Source organism: Euleptes europaea, chromosome 4, assembly GCF_029931775.1.
Source record: "Euleptes europaea isolate rEulEur1 chromosome 4, rEulEur1.hap1, whole genome shotgun sequence".
Taxonomy (NCBI): Eukaryota; Metazoa; Chordata; class Lepidosauria; order Squamata; family Sphaerodactylidae; genus Euleptes; species Euleptes europaea.
The window spans coordinates 45,712,902-45,734,452 of record NC_079315.1 but is presented as its reverse complement, the minus strand read 5'-3'; the positions used below and the strand labels follow the sequence as shown (position 1 = coordinate 45,734,452).

Below are 21,551 nucleotides of genomic sequence, written 5' to 3'. Positions count from 1 at the left end.
CTGCATCTGGAATTCAGCATGTTGAATTTCTTGACATTACTCCCCATGTACATTATCACCATAGTCCTATCAATTTAAAACAAAGCTGTTGTTAGTAAGGTTGTGTGGGTAGAACAGAGAACCTCCACTTATGGTTTGGTTCATGTTTAGATTTTTTTAAAGCTAGTGAAAAAAGTCCAACTTGACATGGAGCTCAGTGAGGGGCATCTACGCAGAGTTCCCTTGAGACCCTTTGGACAGCACTTTAAATCTTATACAGGATCTTAAAACCATCACAAATTTAGTGCGGCTGAAGTATAGGTTCTCTGTTGCTTTATGAATGCTACTAGGGGATAAAGTATTGCAGAACTACACTTTTCTATAGAATGTTCTATGTAACTTAAAATCATTAGATGATTTTGTATTTTTTGCAGAAATATGCTTTGAAAGTATACTAAAGATACCATGGCCTGTCTTACAATAACACAGATGGAAGGACCAACATCATCTGCTGTTCATCAGAATGGAAGCATCTTTGGGAATTCAGCCATTCACAGTCCGAGAGAGGCGCTGCTTCAGGTTTATGTTTATCATTCCCTAGGGAAAGTGGAAGGCGATTATCTACAGTTTCCAGCTGGAGAATATGTTGCGGAAGAGCTCTGTATGGCTGCCTGTAAGGCTTGTGGTAAGATCATGGACAGTTTTCTAACTCGTTGAGCCATTTTGGTTGCTTTTTAAATTATTATTTAACTAGGAACATTGGTCAGAAATTATTTTTGGGCTTAGTTCATATTTTCTCTCTCTGAGGAGGAGGAGGCCATCCTCAGATCGAGTTATTTCCTTCTCTTGCTCAGGGAGGCAGGAACAAAATTTGACACTTCCTGTCTCCTGAGGGAATCAACCCCTCTTCCTCCTCAGATCCAGTTTGTTTCCTGCCTTGTATAGGGAGAGCAGTTTTGTGCAGCTCTCCGCTGGTCTTTAGCACTTATAGGAAACTTACCTGTTCAGCTCTACATACTAATTGTTTTCTTTGTGGATTGTACCTTGTTAATCGTTTGTTCATCTTCTCTTGTGTTCCTTTGCTTCCCCTTTTGCCTGAGGCATCGGCTAGGCAATTTTCCCACTGAGCAAGATGGGGGAGGTCCACAACGACGAGTATATCTCGCCGGCAGATTTAGACCCAGGCTTGCTTGTGGCGACTACTAAGAGCCAGGAATAGCCCTTCTGCAGACATGGAGATGGTTATGAGAAGCACAGCAAGGAACACAGCAAAGGGAAGGAGTCTGGAGCCAAACACAAAAAGATCAGCTCGACCAGTGTTAATAAGGGCGCAAAAAAGGACATCCCAAAAGTAAACGCCGCAAAACTAAGTGACGCAACTCCGGCTCCTAGCCAAATCCCGAGGCAAAGAGGCGTGGTTTCTAGTCAGTCTCTTCTATCGCCGAAGGCTACATCATCTGACGCTTCGGCTCAGCCCGCCTCTCAGCCCAGCACCCGGGACTCAACGGCCTGTAATGTACTGCTCAGACAGAGGGAGGGCTTTTGGCCTTAAGATTGGAGCTGGCCAAGTTAGTAAGGAGCGCTTTTGCGGACGGGCTTCAGGCCCTTCAGATCTCCTCCCCAGCTCCCTTGGTGCACAGCCTCCTCCCCACACAGGCTTCCACACAAGAGCCCAGGGAGAGTAATTATTCAGCCCACCTCAGGGTTTTGAGGGGTGCAATGGCCTACCAAGGCAGCCCCAAAAGCTCCCCCTCACCAAACCCGCAAGACTTAGCATGTCCTTGGTTTCCTCAGACGATGAGGGAGAATTTTCTTCTGACAAAGAAATACCATGTGTAGAGGAGAAGCAGACTAGATTATTTGCACAAGATGACTTCCAACCCCTCCTTTCAAAAGCTCTTGTCACCCTCGATTTGTCAGAGGACTCTGACCCTCATAATGCAGATAAGCTAAAGGGATCCAAGGAATTCTTTCATAGGCATTGTACCCCTTCAAAGTCTATTCCAGTGCCAGATCACCACCCTGCTGAAGGCTGAATGGGAGAAGCCCATGGCCAATAAGCAATTCCCAGCAGTTACTAGGAAGTTTTATTCCCTGGCAAACTCCATGGCTCAGTTGCTGCAAGTCCCCCTAGTGGATGCTCTGGTTGCAGCACTACATTCTTTTGATCTGGTCTTTGGAGACTGCCTCGGTGTAATAAGAGACCCCTTGGACAGAAAGGCGGAGTTCGCCTCCAAAAGGGCTCACAAGGCCTATTCCTTGGTGGTCAGCACCTCCATTACTTCAGCCCTCATCTCAAGAGCCACCATTGTGTGGATGCGCAAGTTGAACCAACTTATCCCAGAGGATAAGTGTTAGAAGGCATTTCTCGGGTACTGAAGGCTGTTACCTTCCTAGCAGACTCCACACTGGACACCATGTCCTTTGCGGAATGAGCATTGGCCACACAATATGCAGCCAGGCGAGCAACGTGGCTTCATGCGTGGCAGGCTGACCCATGCTCCAAAATCTGTACTGATGGGGTTTCCTTACTAAGGAGGCAAGCTCTGAGATCTGCTGGAGTCAATCCTTGTGGAATCTAAGGACAAAAAGATGTATTTGCCCAGAAGCATGTGCAGGAACCACAAGGGTTTTGCCTCTCAACATTCCTTTCGATCATACCATACACTCCCTTGGTTCCAGAACGATCAGAGAAGGAATCGATAGACCCAATCCAAAGGCTCCTTTCGCAGAGGCGGCTGCTTTTCCAGACCATCCCGCTACTCCCAATGCCACGCGGACAGGTCAGACACCAACTCCTGTCCATAACGGCACCAGTGGGAGGGGAGCTGAACCACTTTGCTAATTGCTGGGCGGCCGCCCAGGCAGACCACTGGGTTCTCCAAATTGTCAATCAGGGATATCTAATGGAATTTTTTCAAACCCCATCGGACCGTCGAGTAACCTCTCCATGTCATCTCAGCAGAGACAAACTTCAACAGACCTCACAGGCAGTCCAGCACCTCTTGGACGCCTGGGCCGTTGAACGCGTCAATCCATCAGAACACTTCTCTGGCGTGTACTCATTGTTTTTCACTGTCCCCAAGAGGAACAGGGACTGGAGCACCATCCTGGATCTGAAGTTTTTCAACAGACATATTTGTCAGAAACAATTCAGCATGGAAATGCTGCGCTCCATAACAAATGCTCTGAGGCCAGATGCCTTTCTCACATCAATAGATCTCAATGAGGCATATCTCCATATCCCCATCCATCCTGGGCACCAGAGATTCCTGCAATTTCTAAACTAAACATCAATGCTTTGGAGATCAGGGCCATCCTAAAGGTGCTTCTCCACTTTGGACACCAGCTCTCAGGCAAGCATCTACTCATCAGGACAGACAACGTGGCTGCAAAAGCCCACGTGAACTAGCAGGGCGGCTCGCATTCCTCTACCCTTCACAAAGAAGCAAAGCTAGTCCTCAACTGAGCGGAGACTCATCTGACCTCCATCTCTGCAAAACACATTCAAGGGACCTTGAATGTTCAAGCGGACTGACAAAGCTGCCAGCATGTGGATGAAGCAGAGTGGGAACTGAACTGGGAGGTCTTCCACCACCTAACCCAGAGGTTCAGTACTCCTCTGGTGGATCTGTTCAACTCATTCTGCAACCACCAGCTCCCAAGATTTTTCTCCCACTACAAACAGGACGTGGAAGAGACAGACACACTTCCATCACCGTGGCCTCTGGGACTTCTGTATGCATTTCCACCGCTTCCCCTACTCTCGATAGTTGGGCATCACATTCAACTCCTGATGGCCACAGTCTTTCTGTTGGCTCCAGATTGGCCCAAAAGACTGTGGTACCCAGCTCTCCAGGAAATGTCTTTCAGGGACCCATGGAGATGCCCGGATCGTCAGGGCCTGTTGGTCCAGGGGCCCATCTGCTACCTGGACCCGGGATGGTACAAGCTGACCACCTGGTCATTGAAAGGCGAAGGTTATTAGCTCTTGTATATGACTCTGATATTGCAGACACCATTATACAGTCACACAGACCTTCCACTCACCACATATATAATGCCACCTGGAAGTAGTACGATAGTTGGTGCTGCAGCAAGCTACTAGACCCACTCAGACCAAGGATGGGCAACCTCTATCCTTCCTTCAGGAAGATCGATGTTTAAGCCTGAAAGCCACAACCCTACAGAGGCAGCTGGCAGCCATTGCTACCCTAGTTCCCTGAGTATCGAGATACCCTTTAGCCAAACTCCCTCACATCAAAGTCTTTTTGTGAGGCAGTAAGTCTACTTCTCCAGCAGTGATCCATAGGTTCCCCACTTGGAAACCTCATACAGTCCTCACAGCCACCATTTGAGCCCCTCTGTACCGTCAACCTCAAATGGCTCAGAATGAAAGTTGTGTTCCTAACAGCAATAACTTTGGCACACAGAGTTTCCGAACTAGGAGCCTTGTCCATCAGACCCAGTCTCTGCGTGTTCTATAAGGACAAAGTGGTCCTCCGCCCAGATCCCACGTTTATCCCAAAAGTCAACTCCCGCTTTCATAGGGAACAGGAGATCGCTTTACCATTCTTCTCCCCAGACCCCCAGCGAGTGCGAGAAAAGGAATGGCATTCTCAGAATTTGAGAAGAGCTCTACATATCTACATTATGTGCACCCAGGCCATCAGATCATCAGACTTCTTATTCATCACCTTAACAGCTCCCAACAGGGGAAAGGCTATGTCCAGAGCTTCCATTAGCTACAATATGAAGGAGTAGGAGGAGGTTGGTTTTTTATATGCCGACTTTCTCTGCCACTTAATAGAGAATCAAACCAGTTTACAATCATCTTCCCTTCCCCTCCTCACAACAGGCACCCTGTGAGGTAGGTGGGGCTGAGAGAGCTCTAAGAGAGCTGTGACTAGCCCAAGGTCATCTGTCTGGCTTCATGTGTAGGAGTGGGGAAACAAATCTAGTTCACCAGATTAGCCTCTGCTGCTCATGTGTAGGAGTGGGGAATCAAACCCGGTTCTCCCAATCAGAGTCCACCGCTCCAAACCACTGCTCTTAACCACTACACCACACTGGCTCCCATCGAACAGGCACCACGCTGGCTCTGCATTGAACAGGCATACAGATCTAGCAGTTTGCCTGTGCCACCTGGAGTCACGGCTCACTCGGTTAGTGAAGCCACCTCTTCAGCCTTCAATCATCAAGCCTCTGTCGAGGAAATTTGTAAGGCAGCGACATGGTCATCCATCTCCGCATTTGTCCGCCATTACAAGATCGACATCATCTCTTCAGCAGATGCGACATTTGGAAGAAAAGTGTTGCAGAGTATGGAAGAAGACTAATTGGACCACTCGGGCAAGGGATGTTGGTCTTGTAAGTAACGATCTGAAGATGCCCTCCTCCAGAGCAAGAATGAGCCTTGGACTACTTACTGTGAAGGCTCCTTCTGCTCTGAGGTATGGAGGGCATCTTCCCCACCCAAGAAGATACTTGCAACAGCTGGAGTTTAAAAAAAAGAGGAATTTTTGACATGTGATACATTCTCAATATCTAATATTCCGGGACGAAGAGGCAGATTATCGCTTTACCCCTTGTTATTCTAATCCGTTCTGCTCTGTAGTTATCTAACCTGGTTTATTAACAGTTGTTATTCCTAGTTCATGTTTAGGAGACTTCCCTTAGGGCCTGTATGGTTCTTGTTTTTTGTCTTCCTGACTGTTATTAACAATTAGAGCTCGGAAAGTACTGGACCTGAGGAGAAAGGAGGGGTTGATTCCCCCAGGAGACAGGAACTGTTGAATTTTGTTCCTGGCTCCCTGAGCAAGAGAAGGAAATAACCCAATCTGAAGATGCCCTCCGTACCTCAGAGCAGAAGGAGCTTTCATGGTAAGTAGTCCAAGGCTCATTCCCTTGTGTGTGTGTGTGTGTGTGTGTGTGTGTGTGTGTGTGTGTTTGAGTGTGGAGTTCTTAAATGATGGATTTGGAAGGAATGGTTAGAGCAGGGGTGTTGAACTCATTTGTTAGGAGGGCCGGATATGACATAAATGTCACTTGGTTGGGCCGGGATATGCGTGAGGTCGCGTAAGACCAGTGGCTCTGAGAGTGCAGAGTGTGGTTCCACACACACTTGTCCTTGAGGTTAAGGCAGGCTGTTGGAGATTAACAGAGACAGCCCGTGCACCTTGAGGAGGTCACACAGAAACTAACATTTATTTTATTTATTTTATTTAAAACATTTCTTTGCTGCCTTTCCACCCAAGGTTGAAGGAAAATAACAAGCACTGATGGCTACTGGAAACATCAATAAGACTTTTTATAATTCAGTCATGAAAATCAAACCTTATACAGTGAAACGGAAGCAAACAAAGTCCTGTGGTGAAAATAAATTCCGCCGGTAAGGTCTCCCGATCCGTTCACTGGGGCGGCACTAGCGGCATGCCGAGCCGCGGATGAAACAGATACCGCAGGCAAAAGTAGTTGCAGATCGATGTTGGCTATATGTAGCTGAAGAATTTCAAGCCAAAACTTGATTTTAAAGTTTATTATAACAAAAATTAGGGCTGAATTGCCCTTTTCTTTGAGGAGAATTTCCTTTGAATATTGGAAATTCTCCTCAAAGAAAAGGGCAATTCAGCCCTAATTTTTGTTATAATATACTTTAAAATCAAGTTTTGGCTTGAAATTCTTCGGCTACATATAGCCAACATCGATCTGCAACTACCTTTGCCTGCGGTATCTGTTTCATCCGTGGCTCGGCATGCTGCTAGTGCCGCCCCAGTGAACGGATCGGGAGACCTTACCCGGCGGAATTTATTTTCACCACGGGACTTTGTTTGCTTCCGTTTCACTGTATAAGGTTTGATTTTCATGACTGAATTATAAAAAGTCTTATTGATGTTTCCACTAGCCATCAGTGCTTGTTATTTTCCTTCAACTCTGTTATTATAGCACGAGGGACGATTTTTGAATTTCCACCCAAGGTGGCAAACATTAAAATGCATTTAAGATGCGCGCGCACACACACACACACACACACAATTTAATAGAACACATAAATACAATAAATACTCCCGCACTTTTTAATGATAAAACTATAAAATAATCAGTTAAGAGCCTCTCCGTTATTTTTTAAATCAATCTTTTTATGTCCCAAGATAATTGCTTTTCTGTGTTTCTGTACATTATTATAAAAATATCAGGATTATGGATGTTAAACCCCCTTCATCATCAACCCATCACTCAAAGAAGCTTAATTAGCTGCAAGTCATGTATAGCAGGGACATCTGTAATGCTGTTAGGTTTTCTTTCAAGTAAGCACCTTGTTGGAAATTCTGTACCATTCATTGATCAACTGTAAAGGATTTTCTGTAATTTGTTGTTATCACCATGGGAGAAGTGGGTAAAACGGAGCATTATGCTCAGGCAGTATTCCCCCCCCTCCAACTTTCTACCTACTTGGGTTTGGAAACCTTTTTGCAATCCTTTTGCTCTGTTAAGGATCCTCAGCGTATCTGTCACAGAACTCCCCAATATTGCAGAGAATTCTGGGGTACGTTCTAGACTAGACCAGACCTTCCAGCCTTTTATTTATTTATTTCTAAAATTTATATCCATCCCTGTCCCAGCCGTGGCCGGGCTCAGGGCGGGTCACATCAGTATATACCATAAAACCATAAAATATTCAATTTGTACAGTATTAATTAAACCACCAATTCAATTAAAATCCAATTAAAACAAAATCAAAAAATCAGATGGAGCACAAGTTTAACATATAGGGTCTTGGCTGACTTGAGAGGAGCAGCCAGACTCCCCAATTAAATGATGGAAAGCATAGAGAAGGGGGAGATAGGCCCGCTGTGATGGAAAACCATTGCTGCCCTCAACCTTCTTCCTCCCCAGCTGTTTTGGTGTCTTCCCTTTTATTTGCTTTCCCTACCCCCATCCCTCCCTCATTCCCTCCCCCTGTTCCTGAACTCAGCCAGGCAGCACTTCGCCCACCCTGCTTTTCCACCGCCCCTGCTCCTTAACCCATGCTCTGCCCTGTTTCCTTCTGGCCAGCCCCCACCTGAACTTTTCACCTCTCTCCGGCCAGGCTACTGGCAAGGAGCTTCATCCCATCGGCTCCTCCAGGTCCTTCTGCCTGGGGCCTTCTCCTCCGGGGATGGGGCAGGGAGCCTGCCTTCGCCCTTCCCCCATGTGCCAGGCCAGACTCCAGCTGGTGGGCATGCAGCGAACGTTGCCTCGGCTGCTGAGCAGGCCCGGCGTTTCCCCCAGTGGCTGTCGCATCTTCCTGCTTTCCCCCCTCGACCTCCAGCTGGCTCCTGGCAGGGCAGCCTGGCCTAGGCTAGCCCGATCTAGTCAGAACTCAGTAGCTAAGCAGGGTTGACTGGCTAGTGAGGGAAACAGGTGGAAGTCAAGCTTGTTGGAAATACAAAGTCTAGTGCACAAAGATTGATTAAAGAAAGGAAGATCAGCAGGGGGCAGCAAGTGTGAGAGTTGGATAGATAGAAAGGTTGTGATCCTTCTCCCTTCTCTTCCTGTGTTTTTGTTTGTTCCCATAATGCACCCCTCCTCTTCCTTCTAGTTACAGTGAAAGAGAGGAGTAACAGGCTGCATGTTACCCTGTTAGTTATGGAATCTAGTTAGAAATAAGCCTGTCTCAGTCGTTTACACATTTGTGATTTCTGAATAAACTCACTTTGTTGAGTCCTTAATCAGACTCAGGATCATTCTTAAGAAAATCTCCATTTCCTTCATGGTAGCAGAGGATGGTTGTGGATTGATCTCTGAGTAAAGGAAAGGGCTCACGAGAGGCAAGATGGCCGCCTACAATAATCAGCATGCTGCTGTGATAGAAAGACTGAATGAACACAACTACTTAATCTGGAAAGCCCGTATGCAGACTCACCTAATGGAGCTGGGGAACTGGAGTGCGATAAAGGATCCAAGACCAGCAGATGTCAAAGTAGAAAAGCAAATGGGACGAGCATAATGACAAAGCAAAAGGAGTCCTGTTCAAAGGTTTGGAAGACAGGGACATTTTGAGGGTGATTCATTTTGATAAAGCTAAAGAAATCTGGGAAGAAGTTCAGAAACTTTATACAGATACCTCTCTGAAAAGTAGGATGTTTTCAAAGAAAGTTATTCTCCATCAGAATGAGAAATGATCAGAGCTTGTGTTCACATTTGGACAATTTTCTGAATTTAGTGCAGCAGCTCCACTCAGCTGGAAAAGACTTTCTTGATGAGGATTTAATAATACTGTTGTTGATAAGTCTGCGCCCAGAGTATGAAAATTTTATAAACCAAGTTGAAACTAAGAAAGACTTAACCTTGAGTCAAGCAATAAGTATGCTGGAAGACTATAATAGATACAAGGAGTTTAAGAACTCAGACGGGGTGTGAACTGAGGGATTGTGAGAATGCAATGAGTGCTGTAAAATTAAAAACAAAAACTGAAATCATATGCCATCAGTGTGGGAAGTGTGGACATATTAAAAGAAATTGTCCTTTCTTTAAACGAGGAATTCATTTCTCCAAGAAAGAAGGAGAAGAAAAGGGGAATTTCTCATATGAGAAATCAAAACCTCCAAAGAAATGTTTTGGGCTGGCAGAGAAAGAATCCAGTAATCAAGTATGATATATAGATTCTGCATGTACTGCACACATGACAGGAAACAAAAACTTCTTTGAAATATTAAAGGAAGAAAAAAGGGAGGTACTGCATGTTGCTGATGGCAGGACTGTAGAAATAGCAGGTATTGGGTCAGGGACTTTGAGATGCAAACTTCTAAATGAAGAAATTCAAGAAATCCTAATAACAAAGTGTTTTTTTGTGCCAGCCTTGAAGTCTAACCTGATTTCTGTGAGTGTTCTTACTGATAAAGGCATGAATGTGACTTTTGGAAAAGAATGTGTTATTGAAAAGGACAAAGAAATAATTGCAATAGCTAAGAAAAGAGATGGACTGTATGTACTGGAAACATGTGAGCAAGTAGCAAGCTTTGCCAATGCAAAGGAAAGTTGCAAGCACAGAGATTGTTCATTAATTTGGCACCGACGTTTTGGTCATCGTGATGCAAATGCAATAAACCAGCTGCAAAGCAATGACAACAAAAGGGATGAAATTTACAAAATGTGCTTTTGAAGAAAAATGTGTTTGCTGCATTAAAAACAAGGCAACATGACCAAGTTTCAAGGGCAAAATAACTGAGAAAAATTAAGCAAGAAAGCCATTGGACTTGGTTCACAGTGACTTATGTGGCCCAATGAAAATTGCGACACCTAGTGGCAACAGATATATTCTCACCTTCATTGATGAATACTCCAAGTATACCATGACTTGCTTGATCAGAGAGAAAAGTCAAGTGTTTGAAAAGTTTAAAATTTATGTGGGACTGGTTAGTAATAGATACCAGAGAAAATCACTAGTACTACGCACTGACAATGGAGGTGAACACGTAGGACATGAAATGAAGAACTACATGTCTGAGCAGGGGATCCAGCATCAAGTCACAGTGCCTTTCATGCCAGAGATGAATGCAGTGGCAGAGAGAAAGAATTGCTCTCACTGAAATGAGCAGATGCATGCTTTTTGAAGCAAGACTACCTGAGAAATTTTGGGGAGAAGCAATAAATACTGCTACCTATTTGCAAAATAGACTGCCTACCAAAGGTGCAAGCAGTACCCCTTTTGAACTATGGTTTGGATACAAACCCAATGTCAATCACATTAGGGTTTTTGGATCAAAAGCCTACAGCTATGTTCCTAAAGAAAAGAGGTCCAAGATGGATCTGAGAGCAGAAGAAGGAATTGTTGTGGGATATGCACAAGGAAGTAGAGGATACCGGGTCCTCAATCCAAGACTGAAACAATAAAAATTTGCCATGCTGTTTATGTTGATGAAAGAAAGAAAATGTGAGTGACCAAGCACTGACAAAGGAAGATGAAGAACAGCACCTACAAACAACAAAATTCTACCTTATGGACCACGAACCTGACACAAATGAAGAGCCAGAAGGGGCCACAGAGCCAGAAGGGGCTACAGAAGCCAAAGAGTCAAGCATCATGTAGTCAGTAAGAACAACCAAAGGATTCCACCAAACAGACTTTCCTATTTGGCTAGAACAGCGACTGTATCTGAGCCTTCCACATGGGAAGACATAATAAGAAATATGCAAGAGGAAGGGCTTGTCGAGTTGAAATATTGCTGCACAGAGAAAATGATTGCAGATATACTTATAAAGCCTCTCCCAAAAGACAAGTGTAAAGGTCTATGCCAGAACCTCAATCTTGTAGACTTTGTACGCTAGACCTTGAGAAGGGGTGTTGGAAATACAATGTCTAGTTCACAAAGATTGATTAAAGAAAGGAAGATCATCAGGGGGCAGCAAGTGTGAGAGTTGGATAGATAGAAAGGTTGTGATCCTTCTCCCGTCTCTTCCTGTGTTCTTGTTTGTTTCCATAATGCACCCCTCCTCTTCCTTCTAGTTACAGTGAAAGAGACGAGTAACAGGCCGCATGTTACCCTGTTAGTTATGGACCCTAGTTAGAGATAAGCCTGTCTCTCAGTCGTTTACACATTTGTGATTTCTGAATAAACTCACTTTGTTGAGTCCTTAATCAGACTCAGGATCATTCTTAAGAAAAACTCAATTTCCTTCAAGTAGATCCACATGCTGGGGAAGCATCTGGTTGGAATGTTCGTGCATGTGCAGTGCTCACCCTCAGAGTCGCCTTGGCGATGAGGAAGGGTGGTGTGTGCAGCAGTCAAGCCAGGGGCAGCCGCTCCTCCCAGATCCAGCCCTGAAGTCTTCAGCCCAGATCGGGAGCGGGGGGTGGGGGTGGCTGCCTTGACTGGCTCGTGGGCCAGATAGCATCTTTGACCCCCTGGGTTAGTGTGTTGGAATAGAATCCCCACTCCACCCATGGGTGCTTGCTGGATGACCTTGGGCCAATCACACGCTCTCAGTTAACCTACCTCACAGGGTTGTTCTGAGGAAAAAATTGAGGCGGGGAGACTGTTGTAGGCCAGTTTGGTTCCTCATTGGGGAGAAAAGTAGGGTTCAAATGATGTACAATAAAATAGAACACAGAGAAAAAATAAATAAAAGTGATAGAAAAAGGGAGCAGCAGCCTATTCTCGCACTCAAATCAGCCTGTCCTTCTCAGTAGCTGCAGATGTCTTTTGAAAGTATTTTCCTCATTTAGCAGCTGATCTTCTGTGGTCAGGCAAAAGAGGTTGCAGATGGATCAAATGAGGAACAAAAGCTTTCAAAAGAGAACCATAGCTGCAGAGGAAGACATGTCGGTGTGTGGCAGTGGCTCCAGCTTCTATTTTGTTTTTTCTCTCCCAGTGAGCAAATGAAGATGCAGTAAGGCACCCCTCTTTAGAACAACCCCTCTTTAGACTGCTGGAAGGTGCTATCTGTTCTCAAAGGAAAGCATGAGCAGGGTTATAGACCAGGGCTCCTTAAACTTTTTTCACTTGTGACCCCTTTTTGCCTGAGAATTTTTTATGGGACCCCCGGTATATAGGTATATAAAATAGGTATACAAATCAAACATTTACTGATAATAAATCATAAAGAAATTTATTTTAAAACAATTCTTTGGTATACATATAATTTTACCATTTATTAAAGGCTAAAGCAAATTTGCATATTAATTAGATGGATGTGCTTGTTTATTTTTACATAAAGAATTAAATCGTGGCAGGATATTTGATCCTGCAGGACGTAGAGCATCTTCAACGTTTTTCAGAGTTGATCAATATTTTGATTTTATAATTGTCAATGCTGAGAATGCCGGGCCATGTGTAGCATAAAATGTAATGCCAGGTACCGGAGATACAAACTTTATAGAAGGCACAGGCAAAGCCAATTAATGGGACCGGAATGAGAGCCACCAGAGTGGAATGACAATCCCTAGGAAGAGAATCAGTACTTTGGGACTAAAATGACAGGCTGCAGAGTGGAATGACAGTCTTTGCTTCCTTCTATTGCTAGGGACCATCCTTCCACTCTGGGGGCTGTCATACCATTCCCAGAACACTTCTGCTACTCCTAGGGGCTGTCATTCCATTCTGTGACCTATCATTTCAGTCCCAGAGCCCAGATTCTGTTCCAAGGGGCTGTCATTCCAGTCTGTGACCTGTAATTCCCATGACAGATCACTGATTCTATTCCTAGGGACTGTCATTCCACTCTGGAGGCTGTCATTCCAGACCCAAAGTAGTCTATCTGGGACCAGCCCCCCTTCCCAGCCTGCAAAGCAAACTTCAGCCCTACCCAAATTAAGTCTGAACAAATCCAATTGTAGAACATCATCTGGTCAAACTTTCTCTGAATCCCCCCTTCCCAAACTTCTTTAAGCATTAAGAAAGCCAAAGAGCCCACCAAACTCATTTGCATGTGCACACACATACAAAAACTACCAGGAGCAGACTCTGACATACACAACTGAGAAGAAAATATTTACTGCTATGCCCAAAGGTGCATTTGAAAATTAATGTATTAAAATAATTAGAACACTGAAAAAAACAACAGCAGAGATCCTACAGGCCGCAGCATGTTTCTTTGGGGCTTTGAGTTGGGCAACAATCCAGCACCCGGGAAGGATTGTGGTCCTCCGGAAGTGAGGGGGCTTTTTGCAGGACCAGCCTGGGAGGGAAGCCAGGATCAAGCCTTGGGGGGAGGGGGAGGGAATTATGTGGTCTTCCCTTCCAGCCCCCAAGCATCTGCAAGAAAGGGACAATAGAAAAGGTCTCAGGAGTCAGAGGCGCCTTCCGCAGTGAGAAACTTGATGCCTCCTTCCTCTGTCCCTGCTGGCCCTGAGCACTTACCGTGGGCTGCTCAAGGGCAGACTGCGGGGCGCAGGATCCCGCCCAAAGGGGTGCCCAACTCTGAGCAAACTTCCCCCTGCTCTACCAGGTAGCATGCAGGTGTGAGCCCTTTGCCCAGGTACGTGGTAGCAGCACCTTCCTTTCCAAGGTGGCTGCCTCCTGCCTTAATCTCTTCTGTTCTGGGACAGCCCTCGAGAGCCAGGGGAAAAGTTACCTTTTGTTTGTTTCCCCCATAATGCGGCTAAGTTAGGGCTGCAAAAGTGTGCATCGCCTGCGCCATGAGGGGAAAGCACGTGCAGCTGAGCTTCTTGTTGCTTTCCTGCACTCATGCGGCAGAGGGAGAGGCTCACGTGCTTGGCCAGGGCTGTTCATGGAGCAGCTGGGCTGCTGCTGCCTCTCTGAGGCCATCCTCTCTCTTCCCCCTCACAAAGTCTGCAGCCCAGATGGGGGTGGAGGGGCTGCTTCAGCTGACTTGCTGGCTGAAGAAGGGGTGGGGTGAGTGCGGGAGGTGCGAGGTGGCCAGCTGGGGCGGTTCCGGGCTGAGCAGTTCCGGGCTGCCTGACTTTTTCGCGACCCCAACATTCAATTAAGCGACCCCATTTGGGTTGCCAGGTCCCTCTTCACTATCGGCGGGAGATTTTTTGGGCGGAGCCTGAGGAGGGTGGGGTTTGGGAAGGGAGGGACTTAAATGCCATAGAGTCCAATTGCCAAAGTGGCCATTTTCTCCAGGTGAACTGATCTGTATCGATTTGGGAACAGATAACAGCATCTGAGCAACCACGTATGTGAAATGATATACCCTGTGTGGGAACTTTGAAAAAATATATACAGTACGTGGCTGCAGCTTTATCCTGAATGGAAAAATGGAGATAAGTTGTGAACATATACAATTGAATTAAACTGGAAAGGGGCTGAAGAAGAACTGAAACGATCATCCCCCACTTCATTCTTCTAGAAATACTATTGAAACCTTACCCTCAAGGGACTTTTTGAATTTTGCTCTCCAGTTACCTTTGTGAAGATTACTCAAGAGAAAATTGTGGAGATTGTTACCTTATAGGATTGAGAACATAGGATTGTATATAGAATTGTATGTTGTAAGTCTTTCACTGCACTTTTGCCCCTATGTGATAAATTGTTAAATTCTGGAGTATTTTGTATCTGTGATTGACTTGAAATTAACTAGCCGACTCCATACTAATTACCTGGAGGTTGGCAACCCTAGTCGCTACCCACAGTTTAAGAAGCTCTGTTATAAACTATATATTTCTCCAGTCTTTGTCCTAGTATAGGTAAACAATGCAAAGAAACATTGCTGCCACTAAAAGAGGCCACATGTAGTATCATATTTGTTTAAATATTGGATTCAGATTTTAGAATTTTCTTAGGCTTAATCTAAGACTCTGTTGCCAGCTAAATTGATCCTATAATTAGAATAACGTTGTCTCCTTGAAATGGGTTGCAGTGGCATACTCTTGAGTGGTAAAACCTGTACACTTCTTTCTTTAACTATGCCCAGTACACAGTTCTGCTATCTATTCTTCTAACCTTTAAAGCTGTTGGGAAGATTGGATTATGCCTAATGTCATCCTTTCTGTTACTTCACCCCGCCTTCTTCCTTTGAAGCAGATGCAGCAGTAGTTTATATCAAATACTTCCATAAACCCTTTATGTATTCAAAATAGGTGCCCTACCTTGAAATCAGATCTAATAGGCTTTGTCAAGAAAGAAAATGCTTACTGCCTCCATCAACTCTCGACTTTACTCCACTTGTTCTACGTTCAGTATATCCCTACTGTTGTATTGATCTGTCCTTTTCCCTGTAAAATGTGTATTTAAAAAGACTACGTGAACATAGCAAAGAAGTTGTACAATGAATCTCTGTAACCAGAAGTCATTGCAATACTGCCATGAGGTCAGTGTGTTTGTACGGAATAGTGTTGAGTTTTGATCAGAAAGATATGGGTGTCTTGAAGCTCACTGGAAGGCTGTGGTCAAAATACTAAGGCTTAATTGAAACATCCCATCAAATCATAGTTAAGGAAGCATGTTAAAGTTTGTGTTAGACAAGGATGCATTTTATCTCCCTACCTCTTCAATCTGTATGCAGAACATATCATTAGGAAAGCTGGATTAGATTTAGAGGAAGGTGGAGTGAAAATTGGGGGGAGGAACATTAACAATTTGAGATATGCTGATGATACTACATTACTGGCAGAAAACAGCGAAGACTTGAAACTACTACTGCTGAAAGTTAAAAGAGAAAGTGCCAAAGCAGGACTGCAGCTGAACATCAGGAAGACAAAAGTAATGACTACAGGAGAATTACACAACTTAAAGGTTCACAATGAGGAAATTTAAATTGTTGAGGACTTTCTATTCCTTGGTTCCATCATCAACCAAAGGGAAACTGCAGCCAAGAAATCAGAAGGAGGTTGAGACTGGAAAGGGCAGCCATGAAGGAGCTAGAAAAGATTCTTAAGTGTAAGGCAACCAAGATCAGGTTAATTCATGCCATCGTATTCCCTATTACTATGTATGGGTGTGAGAGCTGGACAATGAAGAAAGCTGATAGGAAGAAAGTAGATTCCTTTGAAATGTGGTGTTGGAGGAGAGTGTAACGGATACCCTGGACCGCCAAAAAAACAAATCAGTGGGTTATAGATCAAATCAAGCCTGAACTGACCCTAGAAGCTAAAATGACTAAACTGAGGCTGTCGTACTTTGAAATTCTGTGAAGACAACAATCTGTTCATTGCCAACACATGTTTCAGGCAACCAAATAGACGATTGTATACATGGACATCACCAGACAGCCAGTATAGAAATCAAATAGATTATATAATTGGAAGCAGAAGATGGAGAAGCTCTATTCTCTCAGCCAAAACAAGACCAGGAGCCTACTGCGGTACAGATCATGAATTGTTAATATAGAAAATAAAGATAAAGCTTAAGAAAAATACCAAAACATTCATAGCACCAAAATACAATGTGCCCTTTTCCGCACAGGAAGAGGAGGGAGATTAAAAAAAAAAAAAACTAGCGGCAAACAGTTGCTGCACAAAACGGTTCCCGGCAAAAGCCAGGGCTGGGCTGTGTCTCCGCGGTTGGTTTTGTGCAAAGAAAAGCCGCGTGAGCAGGAGCTGCTGGCGGGGGGGGGACGCCCCGGGGAGGAGAAGAGGCACCCCAAAAGCTCGGGCGGGTGGTGGTGCTGTTCTGCCTCACCTTAGTCCTCGGGAGGGGGGGTCCGGGGGGCCACTCGGCTGCACGTTCCTGGGGACCAGCCGCGGTGCGCGTTCCTCGGCTCACTCGCTCCCGAGCCCCTTCCCAAGCCGGAGCTCGAATCAGGCGCCACTGCCAGGCGTCCCAGCCCAGGGCCGCTGGATGAGCAGGCAGCGAGGGGTGTGTGGGAGAGCCGGGAGGCTCGGGCGCTCCGTCGCCTTCCCCGCTGCCCACTGGGCCGAGAGTCTCTTGAGGCCGCTGCTGGCCCTTCCTCCGCCGGACTGCAGTCGGGTCGAAGGAGCGGGAGAAGTCGGCGGCGAGGAGGTCGCCGGCCCAGTGCTGGAGACCTCCCTGCTTCCTGAGCTCGGAATGGACCAGTCCGGCAGCGGCAGGCGCGAAGGGGGACGGGCCCGTCCGGGTTCCTCCCGAGCGGGGCTGCTGGGGAGATCAGTCCTGGGCAGGGTTCCCCTTCTACGGTAGGAAGGAGGCGTTCGCCTCGTGACGTTTTCCTATTGCAAAGACATAAGGATGGACAAAGCTACGCCGGTTGGGTTTTTCCCATCATCTGGGATAGGACAGGAGAGCATTTATGCATGGGAGGTTTTGCCTTGGATTTGCCTCTCTAGATCAGCGGTCGGACTCTCCCCTTTCCTTCCGGCTCCGAGGGCCGCTGGGGAGAGAGCAGACCCGTTGGTGCCGCCCTGGATGAGATGCCGGTGAGTGAGGGGGCAGAGCCGCACTCAAAGCGCCAAAGGGCCGCATGCTTCTTGTGAGCCGCGGTTTGCCGACCACTGACCTAGGTAGTTCTTTAAATGCATAAGTTGTTCTTAAATGTTATTTCTTTGAATTGCAGTAATATTCTGGCACAGAATGTAGTGTGTGTGCGATTAGGTTGGAAGATCAAAAAACCAAATTGCTTGAGAGTACTTGATGTATTTACCTCAAAGATGTTCCTTTTGGAAGTGCTGATTCTGCCATTTGAATGTTAAAGCAGAACACAGATATGGGGACAGGAGTACAGAATTTGTTATTGTTAAACAGAAGTTTCCTTGTATTTAAAGCCAGTGTCCCTGCCTGCTGTTGTACATTTTACACCCTTGCTTCAGTCTTAGTGAAACTTAAAGAATAGTGCATACATTAAATTGAGACCAGTTTTCAACCTCTCCAGAGACACTGCTTCTCTTCTCAAGCCATATTGGCATTGGGACACCAAAAAGCCAAGGAAACAATCAAACAGAGACTCTTGGACCCTTCAATCAGATAGGGCTGATTCATAAACCCTGCTTAGCTTCTGAGATCTGACAAGATCAGGCTAGCCTGGAGGGGTAGCAAATATGGTACAAGACAGAGCCAAGATGCAGGATGATCTTGACAGGCTGGAGACTTGGGCTAGAACTAATAAAATGCACTTCAACAAAGACAAATGTAAAGTTCTGCATTTAGGAAGGAAAAATCAAATGCATAATTATAGGATGTGGGAGACTTGGCCAATATTCTGGTCACTAGGGGTGTGTGTGGGGGGAAGTGTGAATTTCCTGCATTGTGCAGGGGGTTGGACTTGATGACCCTGGTGGTCCCTTCCAACTCTATGATTCTATGATTCTAACTACTGGGGAATGTGAGGGGGTGAATGGCAAGCTAGATGGCAGCCATCTGCTGACTAGATCACAGTTTAATAGGTTATGGTCAATATTTATTTATTTATTGAATTTATACTTCACCTTTCTCCCCAGTGGGGATCCAAAGCCATTTCTGAATTGTTTGCCTGCTTTTTTGGTTGAGACGTGATTTTAACAATACAAATTTGAGGTGTAGAAAAGATGATGTCAGTTCCCATTAGCTGCCTGTTTGGAGGTGAATATGTATCTCATTTTTAAGTTGAAGCCAGTGTTGGAAGTAGTTCTTGGAATGCCTACTATGTCTTATATAAATACACTAAGGGATAGGCAAGCCTGTCCCATCCTTCTCTCTATAATGTGGCAGCTGTTTGTTTGTTTCACTGGTACAATAAAGTTTGTGTCTACCTGAATTAAATTAAGTGTAAATGCTTGATTGCTTAGGTTTTTCTACAACGGCCTCTAGAGGGTGTGTGTATCTGTAATTTCTGTGTATCTGTAATTTCTGTATGATGATTATAAAAAATTGTCAGTAAAATACGTTGTTCTTCTTTACCAGGAATCTTGCCAGTCTACCATAACATGTTTGCATTAATGAACCAGGCAGACAGATGCTGGTATCCTCCAAACCATACCTTCCAAATAGAGGGATCAGCTAGTGACACCGTACTGTACCGATTAAGGTAGCGTTGATGCTTTATCTTAGACATGTACAGAAAATGTTATTTGTTAATCAAAACTTTAAACTGTTGAAATGTAATTCAGTTATTGTTTTCCTTTTATCATGGTTTTCATTGTACTTTAATTGTCAGAAAGATTCATACAGAATAATAATGTCCTCATCTTTTCATTCCATAACCAGCCTTATTGCATGCATATTAAGCAGAATATGATATATAATGCAGAATATGGCATTGAGACAGGTGCACATCCTGAAGAGATGATAATCTGAGGATGGTTTTACACGGTCACTCTTACACCTCTGGGGTGAGCTTTTTTCCATGACGCTCTTAGAAACTCAGAGACTTGCTGTGCGAACAGTAATTATGGAGAAAACTCATTGGCAGCTCATGCTGCTCTAGTTCTTAGCATTATCCACAAACCACTTAAATCCAGGAGCTGTGGGTTATTTGTAGGTTTGCCAGCTCTGGGTTGGGAAATAGCTGGAGATTTTGGGTACAGAGCCTGAGGAAGGCGGGGTTTGGGGAAGGGAGGGACTTCAGTGCCATAGCGTCTAATTGCCAAAGCTACCATTTTCTCCAGGTGAACTGATCTCTATTGGCTGGAGATCAATTGTAATGGCAGGAGATCTCCAGCTAGTACCTGAGATTGGCAACCCTAGTTATTTGTGACTTCATTTGAATGTTTCTGAAGAAGTGGCTTAGAATTGTAATGTTAGTCTTACAGAAACCTGTGGCATTATGAAACTCAACGTTTCACTACTTATTTATAAAAATAAAGCAGTTATTTCAGAACAGTGTTACAATGTGGACTCATGTAGCCTCTTGTTTCATATGGTCAGTGCCTGCAAAGAATACCCGTAAGACAGGAAGGAGTTGAACAATTGGCCTTATTGTGGTGATTTCTTCTACTCTGAGGTATAGAGGACATCTTTGACAAATGGAAATTTGCATCTGGAAAGGATCGCCTCCTCTTCTGAATAAGAACTTTCTCATTCTTTTGCCATCTTAATGAATGGGTAGCCTTTCTCCAGCCTTAGATGTTATTTAAGCTGCAGTACTGCAGACTGTTCCTACATATGAATCCAACCCAACACTGTGACTGTCAGAAGCTTTCTGAAGTCTTAGGCTGAAGTCTTTCCCAGTCCTGCTACCAGCTCCTTTTAACTGGAGATGCCTCAGAGTGAGGCTACAACTTGGTACATGCCACTGAGATATGGCTCCTCCCTTCTGATGTAATTTAGGGATTGCAATCTGTCCTGTTTGCTGCGTTGCATAGCGAGATTAGTCTTCAGACTCTGAAGTCAATTGGCTACTTGTCTATATATCTAATTCCCAAGTGTGCCTCCTGCCCAAAGATACCGTATATACTCGCGTATAAGCCGAGTTTTTCAGCCCAAAAAAAGGGCTGAAAAAGCCGGCCTCGGCTTATACGCGGGTCAATACGGTAGGGGAGGGGAGGGAGGGGGGAACTTACCACCGCCGCCGCCATTTTCCGGCCGGGAGCGGCCTTCAAAGGCCCTCTGCGGCTGCAGGGAGCCCGCCCAGCCGCCCCCGCCGCCATTTTCTGGCCAGGAGCGGCCTTCAGAGGCCCCCTGCGGCTGCAGGGAGCCCGCCCAGCCGCCCCCGCCGCCTTCTCCCGGCCGGGAGCGGCCTTTAGAGGCCCCGTGCGGCCGGAGGCAGGTTGCCCAGCCGCCCCCGCCGCCTTCTCCCGGCCGGGAGCGGCCTTCAGAGGCCCCCTGCGGCTGCAGGGAGCCCGCCCAGCCGCCCCCGCCGCCTTCTCCCGGCCGGGAGCGGCCTTCAGAGGCCCTTGCGGCTGGAGGCAGGCTGCCCAGCCGCCCCCGCCGCCTTCTCCCGGCCGGGAGCGGCCTTCAGAGGCCCCCTGCGACTGCAGGGAGCCCGCCCAGCCGCCCCCGCCGCCTTCTCCCGGCCGGGAGCGGCTTTCAGAGGCCCCGTGCGGCCGGAGGCAGGCTGCCCAGCTGCCCCCGCTGCCTTCTCCCGGCCGGGAGCGGCCTTCAGAGGCCCCCTGCGGCTGCAGGGAGTCCGCCCAGCCGCCCCCGCTGCCTTCTCCTGGCCGGGAGCGGCCTTCAGAGGCCCCCTGCGGCCGGGCCGCCGGGCCCGCGCCACTTCTTGCCGCCAGGAGCGGCCTGGGGGGGGCTCCTGCAGCCGCCCCTGCCGGATCCGCTGCTTCCCGCCGCCAGGAGCCCGCCGCC

At 46.2% G+C, this 21,551-nt stretch overlaps 1 protein-coding gene across 1 annotated transcript in view; it reads left to right on the top strand.

Annotated features, from left to right (window-relative positions):
* Positions 1–444: 444 nt before the first annotated feature.
* Positions 445–21,551, top strand: part of LOC130476296 (tyrosine-protein kinase JAK2-like) — a 75,666-nt gene continuing 54,559 nt past the window's right edge. Inside the window, exons 1-2 of the mRNA XM_056848219.1 lie at positions 445–664; positions 19,218–19,341. Coding sequence (XP_056704197.1) covers positions 445–664; positions 19,218–19,341 — 344 coding nt within the window. The remainder of the gene's footprint in view (positions 665–19,217; positions 19,342–21,551) is intronic.